The following is a 7771-nucleotide window of genomic DNA, read 5'->3' as shown; positions in this document are numbered from 1 at the left end:
AAGCAGAAGATCAAATACGCACGTTAAAGATCCTGTAATCCATGTCAGCGTTCGGTGGGTTATGGAAACAAGAACATATCCAGCATGCACGCCCCCGAAAGCGGAGTATAGCTGCCTACATGGCGGAGTAAAAAAGGTCATACACGCAAAAGCCCACTCGTGTACATACGAGTGAACGTGGGAGTGTCAGCCCACGAACGCAGAAGAAGAAGAAGAAGAGGTTCTATCAGGAGAAAAGTACCTTTCCCAAAGACACAACTCCATGCCGAAACGGTTCTATCAGGAGAAAGCACCTTTCACAAAGACACAACTCCATGCTGAAACGATTCTATCAGGAAAAAAGTACCTTTCCCAAAGACACAACTCCATGCCGAAACGGTTCTATCAGGAGAAAAGTACCTTTCCCAACTCCATGCCGAAACGGTTCTATCAGGAGAAAAGTACCTTTCCCAAAGACACAACTCCATGCCGAAACAGTCATATCAGGAGAAAAGTACTGTTCCCAAAGACACAACTCCATGCTGAAACGGTTCTATCAGGAGAAAAGTACCTTTCCCAAAGACACAACTCCATGCTGAAACGGTTCTATCAGGAGAAAGCACCTTTCACAAAGACACAACTCCATGCTGAAACGATTCTATCAGGAAAAAAGTACCTTTCCCAAAGACACAACTTCATGCTGAAACGGTTCTATCAAGAGAAAAATACCTTTCCCAACTCCATGCTGAAACGATTCTATCAGGAAAAAAGTACCTTTCCCAAAGACACAACTTCATGCTGAAACGGTTCTATCAAGAGAAAAATACCTTTCCGAAAGACATACTCCATGCTGAAACGGTTCTATCAGGAGAAAAGTACCTTTCCCAAAGACACAACTCCATGCCGAAACGGTTCTATCAGGAGAAAAGTACCTTTCCAAAAGACATACTCCATGCCGAAACGGGTCCCATCAGGAGAAAAGTACCTTTCCCAAAGACACACCTTCATACCGAAAAGGGATCTTCGAAGTCTCATCACTGGTAAAGCACTGGTTCAGAAAGAATATCAACGTGTTGTGATTCCGCCACGGCGTCAACAGAGTGCGTGCAAAACACGTGCAGCACAGCGACTCGCGCTAAAACACTTAGAGATGTACGGACGCACGCGCGCGCGCACGCACGCACACACTCACACACACACATTCACACACATCAGTACACACACACACGCACACTCACTCACACACACACACACACACACACACACACACGCACAAGCACACACATACACAAAGAGGCACAGACACAGACACACACGCGCACAGACAGACAGACGCACGCACACACACACACACACACACACACACACACACATGCATTCCTACGTGTGTATGTGGGGCGAGGGGGGTGTGGGGAAAGTGGGAGAGATAATGGATCCCAAGAGGATAATTGATGTGATGAATGGCTTGACTGGTCAGTGGCGTTAGTGATTGCTTGGATAGATTGCTCTCTCTCCCACCCCTCCCCCACCCCACCCCCTTCTCTCTCTCTCTCTCTATGTCGTGTGTTTCGTTGTCAGAATTCGTTGATAGCGAGTTATCAACATTTAGGCCGACATAGGATCTCTCGGCTTATTGTTTCGCTCGAAAGACTAGCTCCCAGACCACATCGATTCCATCTAACATCAAGCAGAACTGGGAGAGAGAGAGAGAAGAAAAGGACAACTCTATTACAAGACTGCATGCAAACTTGCACAAATGTGACAATGTGTCCGTTGATTTGTTATCAACATTCGGGTTATTGTTTCATCGGAAACACTAGCATCCAGACCACATCCCAGGCCACTATGTAATATTTAGCAGAAGAAGGAAGGAACACACACACACACACACACACGCACACACATCTATTACAAGACCGAACAACGTTGATCTCTGACACGCACAAACCTACGACACAATGTGTCATGTATGTGTGAGTTGTTCCACAATCAACAGCCTGACACCAAACTAAATGTATTGTTTGCAATGCAGGCCTAACCCACTTTTTGTTTCGGTTTTACCGTCAAAGCATATCTGTCCAAAATACCATCGTCCGTTTCGATTTAGTTATACGTTTATCTAATATGAAGACAGAAACAGCGAAGAGACAACTGAAAATAGATTTGAGAAAGTTCAGCCAGATCTATAATCAGTTCCGCCGTATAGAAATCTTCACTCGCCGTTTCACTGAAATAAATGTAAATTTGACATGATATTTTCCATCCCCCCACCCCCATCCCCCGAGCCCCCCTGAACTAACACAGCGGGGTTTGGGGGGATGTGGAGGTAGGGGGGAGGAGGAGGGTGAATGTAGCGGATTGTATTGCACTACTTTTTTTTTTTTTTTTTTTTTTTTAAAGCAGGGCCGGCCATATTTTCCTTTCCTTTTTTTTTCTGTCTGCTATTTGTTGCAACATTAAAGTGGATATTTCTGCAGAAATTGGCCACCAAGGCCAACAACTCCTTTTCTTGCCGTGGGTTCTTTTGCGTGCGATGAGTACGATTACGTGCGACTGATGTGTGGCATACATGCTCATCCGAATGACTAGCACAATGAGATCTAGGGGAGAAGTAAGAAATTTCTAGCCTTTTACGGGACTCGAACCTGGCAGTGGCTTTCTAGTCGAGCGCGGCATCAGTCAGTAACCACCCGGCGGGCCATCGCTCCACGACAGAGATGAAGTCATGACGTCAGTGTGAACAATGATGATTTTGTTCACGAGCTTTACCTCCCGCCCCCCCCCCCCCCCCCCCCCCACTCCCCCTCACTCCCTTCTCCCACACATAACTGTCCCTGGAAGTGAAGATGTGACATGTCACGTCACAAGCACACAAAACTGACAACCACATACAGCTCTGACAATCACTCACTCTCACTCTGACATCTGCCTTTTTTCTCAACATCAACTACAAGCCAAAGCCAAAATCCGCGTCGCCATCGCGAAACACCCCGCCCCGCGCATTGGCTGACGGGAAGAGGCGCAGCAGACGACCGCTAAACCAAATCCCAAACACACCTCACTGTCACGCTCCCGTTTCTCGCGCGCGCCGTCGGTTTGTACGAGCTGCTTCTTCAGAGCGGGCTAACGTTTTCAGCAGGTTATCTTTGAGAACTAGTGGATTATCTCGGCGTGGAACTACAACTAGAATCAACAGAGGCATTTCCAGTTACTGAGAAGTTGAAACATGGCTACATCGCCCTCCAGTCGAGTTGTTGTGATAGCTGTGGACAACAGTGAATTTTCAGAGAAGGCCTTTGAATGTGAGTACTTGTCACGTTGTGCGTTGTTTTATTAATCATGAGTTAATCTACCTTGATGGACTGGCGGTCTGTGTAAACGGCTTAATCGAATAACTGATATATTTGTGTTGATGAATATTTGATAGGCATATGTTCCCTTTGTTTGGAGGTGATTGTAGGTAAACATAAAAGCTTAAGACTTTTGATTTACCATTGATAGTAATTTTGCTCTGGTAGTCTCTCTCTCGCTCACCCCCCCTCCCCCGCCTCCCTCGCTCTCTCTATGTATGTTTCTCTCTCTGTCTCCCTCTGTCTCTCTCTCTGCCTGTCCATCGATCTTTCTCCCCCCCCCCCCCCCCTTTTCCACTTTCTCTTCTCTCCCAACCAACCAGACTTTCTTTTTCTTCCCAGTCTTTATAAATGTAAATTTCCCATTGTAGAAGCTATATCCTGACAAAGTAAGTCGACCTTTTCTGTGTGTTGCCTTGTGAAGTTGAAGCTCTTTACAAGTTAACTGAAACTCCGTCCCTGTGCACATACTAGTCGGTGGTTCAGTTGTTTTTTTTTCGAGGCCAGAAATTCGTTCTCAGAAAGAGCTAGGCCCAGCTGAATTTATTTTAAACGACCTTTACGCACGCACACAGGCACCGATATAGGCTACTTTAATTTTGTCTCGGAGGCAACCCCATTCATCCACTGTGCTCCAAGGCTATTTTCTTCCTTACCTTGATGCTCGAGCGCCGCGCACGTAGAAACACACACACACACACACACACACACACACACACACACACACACACACACACGGCGGTATAGCTGCCTTCATGTGATTGATGTGACAGATTGGCCAGTTGAAGAGAAACAAACAAAAAACAACAACAAAAAACACACACAAAAATCAGCAACGGGAAACGAAAATAGGGAAAATTCAAAGCGACGTTTTTATGGGTAGGCCCATACAATAAGAGTCTGTGTCACAATTAGACTGCCTGTGTCAACAAGCTGTTCTTGCGTTTCAGCATGTCCGTCAGCTTACGGTTCATTTGCATGGTTGCATAATGTATGGTTCAAATCAACATCAGACCATTAGAATTATTTTCTTAAAAAGAGGGAAATGGAAAGGAGTAGATTCACAGCTCTGCGTAACAGAATCAGCGACAAAAAGCCAACTGCGACTTGTTTTGTTTGTTTTGTTTTGATGTTTTCCCGCTCTGTCAGTTATCGTTTCTCACAATCACAGTCTCCGCATTCCCGGCTTCATTTTTTAAACCGCGCGCGTGCGTGTACTGATATCGTGTGTGTGTGTGTGTGTGTGTGTGTGTGTGTGCGCTTGCTTGCTTGCTTATGTATGCATGTATGCGTGTGTGTGTATGTGCGTGAATATGGGCTGTTGGTTCCCGTGGAAAGCGTAAGCCACCAATCTCAACGCACTCCCGACACCCCCAATCCCCTTCCCACCCCCCTCCCCCTTCCGACCCCCACCCATCCTCCTTTTCCGTCGGCACAGTGTAAGTGCATTTGGGTTTCACGTCACAGAGCGCGTTTTCTGTGAAATTTGTCGAGCTCCATGCGTTCTTTCAAGTGCGCTTAGTACGTGCTGCTTGAAGATTCAAATCCTCGATTTATTGCTTCGTATACCCCCGAAAACGGATTATAGCTGCCTACATCGCGGGGTAAAAACGGTCATATACGTAAAAGCCCACTCGTGTACATGCGAGTGAACGTGGGAGTTGCAGCTCACAAAGAAGATGAAGAGCTTCGTCTGAAATAACATTCGCAGTCAGCCTATGAGCCCAGCAATCGAGTTGTGGTGGAGGGCGAGGGAAAATTATCATCATTATATCATTATCAATTTCGCGGTTGTATCAGTATCAGTAGCTCAAGGAGGCGTCACTGCGTTCGGTCAAATCCATATACGCTACACCACATCTGCCAAGCAGATGCCTGACCAGCAGCGTAACCTAACGCGCTTAGTCGGGCCTTGAGGAAAAAAAAGATCTAAAATCATCATCATCATCATCGTCATCGTCACCATCGTTGTCAGCTTCATCGTTGTCGTCGTCTTCTTCGTCACAGTTCACCCTGCCCCATTATTGTTTGACTTAGCTGAGCCCGTTATGTTGTCAGTTTATTGAGGGGAAAGGAAGGCAAGTTGTCGCTGTCTGTGTCGAGAGGCAGACCGTGTGCTGTGCATACACGCAGCAAGCTGTTAACAGTCAATAACCACGTGCAGGGCTGTGTATGAAAACAGCGCTCTTACGTGTCTCTGTTTGACGCCGTGTTTTTTTGCACTGCGGCGGATCGAACCAGCGGAGTATTGATCCATAGATCCCAATCACATGGCGCAGTTTTGTGGATCAGCAGCGTGTGATGTATGTCCACACACTCCCTCTACCTGTCTCTCTGTCTGTCTCTAACTCTGTCTGTCTGTTTGACTCCCTCTCTCTGACTCTCTATCTCTGTCTGTCTGTCTCGATCTCTCTCTCTGTCTCTGTCTCTCTCTGAAGCACTGAAGAGACTACGAACTGTTATTTCGTGAACGTTGTAGAATATTGTATTTGCTGTTTTGGTTGACTTGTGATATCGACTTATTGTGTCGTGTTCTTATCTTTATCTTCTTATAGTGACCCCCATTCAGTGAGGGGTTTTGGCCTTTATCTGAATAAAAGATCGTTATCGTTACCGCTCCCTATCTGTGTGTGTGCGTGCGTGTGTGCGTGTGTGTTTGTGTGTGTGTTTAGTTTGACGTCTTTTCACTGTTTAGTGATATTAGACGGGTACCAAAAAAAAAAAAAAAAAAAAAAAAAAAAAAATGCGCATAGGAGACGAGGCGTGGGGTACATGAGAAGAGGTGGTGGGATGACTATAGTGAGTAGTGGAAAACGAAGAGCTACGAAGAACTGTAGTGACTAACAGTGAATTATAACATGAATTACGACAGTGAGTTAAACATCTATATAACAGTAAAAAAAAAAAAAAAAGCAAAAAAAAAAGCATGCTAATCATAACAAAAACGTGATCAGTCAAAGGTAGATACCAACATTCAGAAATTTTTTGAAGGAATGAATAATTATTTAAAACATCTAACGACAAATATGCGTTTGGTGGAAAGAACGGTTGTCTTGTTTTTGGACACTGGACAAGTATGTGGTGGACACACTATTTTTTGCAAAATTTAGTTCGTAGGGCATTTAAACGGAATCGATGAATTAAACTTCTAACTGGTCTTGACTGGGAGACAGATAAATCATTTAAGTAAGCCATGGGGTTGCTTGCTGTAACTGTCTTCATACAGTGACGGTAATACTGGCAGTCTAAATCTTGTAGTCTATGTTTATGTGGATCACTTGACACTTTTTCTATACACCTATAACATTCTTGTAGATCTAAGGGAATCCTGAGGAGGAATGACCCTTCGCTGTTTCGCGCTGCCTTTCTGGCAGCCTGATTTGCCCTCTCATTTGCAAAAATTCCACAGTGAGAAGGCACCCAAATGAAAATTACGTGGGTGCCTTTGATCGTTTATTGATGTACAATGTGTTTTATTTCTGTGATCATCTGAAGGCGTGATTTTTGATTTGCAGATCTAAGTGCATTTAACGCCGATTTCGAGTCTACGCAAAGTAGGATTTGACTATTCTTTTTATGAAAACCCAGAATGTAGTTTATGGCCATAAGTATGGCGACGAGCTCAGCAGAAAAGATCGATATTTGCCCAGGTGGTACATTTTCTCACGGTTCATTTCCGGTATCACAAAAGCCGCTCTCGCTCTGCCATCATCCAGAACCGAACCATCTGTATAGATTTTAAGGAGGGTGCGGAGGGGCAGGTGGTAAAATCGACGCGGTGTCACACACTGACTTGTTGACTCAGGGAATGGTAATCAATGCCCAAAGTTATAAATAATGACCGGCTTTTTACTCTTGACAGCTGAAGGCGCGCGCAACATATCGATCACCCGATTACACTGTAAACGGTGAGATGAGATAAAAACGCCAAGCAGGCAGGCAAGAACCAAGCGAGCGAGCGAGAAAGCTAGCAATGGAATAAACAAACAAGGAGCCGGAGTGTTTGCTGGCGACTGAAGAAAGCCATTGAGTGAGCAGCAAAGTTGGCAGAGTAAAAAAAAAAAAAAAAGGCTGTAAGTGGATGATTTTTCTTCGTTCGTGGACTGCAACTTCCACGTTCACCCGGGACAAGATTGGAAGTCGAACGCTTTAACCACTCGCCTATTGCGACTGAGAAAAGCCATTGAGTGAGCAGGAAAGTTGGCAGTGTTAAAAAAAAGCTGTAAGTGGATAATTCTTCTTCTTCGTTCGTGGGCTTTCACGTGTATGACCGTTTTTACCCCGCCATGTAGGCAGCCATAATCCGTTTTCGGGGGTGTGCATGATGGGTATGTTCTTGTTTCCGTAACCCACCGAACGCTGACTTGGGTTACAGGATCTGTAACGTGCGTATTTGATCTTCTGTGTGCGTATACACACGAAGGGGGTTCAGGCACTAGCAG

The 7771-nt window shown here is 45.3% G+C and overlaps 1 protein-coding gene across 1 annotated transcript in view; it reads left to right on the top strand.

Moving 5' to 3' along the window:
• Positions 1 to 3013: 3013 nt before the first annotated feature.
• The window catches only part of LOC143284861 (universal stress protein YxiE-like), a 63815-nt gene continuing 59057 nt past the window's right edge, over positions 3014 to 7771 (top strand). Inside the window, exon 1 of the mRNA XM_076591967.1 lies at positions 3014 to 3281. Within this exon, the coding sequence (XP_076448082.1) occupies positions 3206 to 3281 (76 nt within the window). The 5' untranslated portion in view covers positions 3014 to 3205. The remainder of the gene's footprint in view (positions 3282 to 7771) is intronic.

Source organism: Babylonia areolata, chromosome 8 (assembly GCF_041734735.1).
Source record: "Babylonia areolata isolate BAREFJ2019XMU chromosome 8, ASM4173473v1, whole genome shotgun sequence".
Lineage (NCBI taxonomy): Eukaryota > Metazoa > Mollusca > Gastropoda > Neogastropoda > Buccinidae > Babylonia > Babylonia areolata.
Note: the sequence above shows the minus strand (reverse complement) of the source record. Positions and strands in the feature narration are given on the sequence as shown.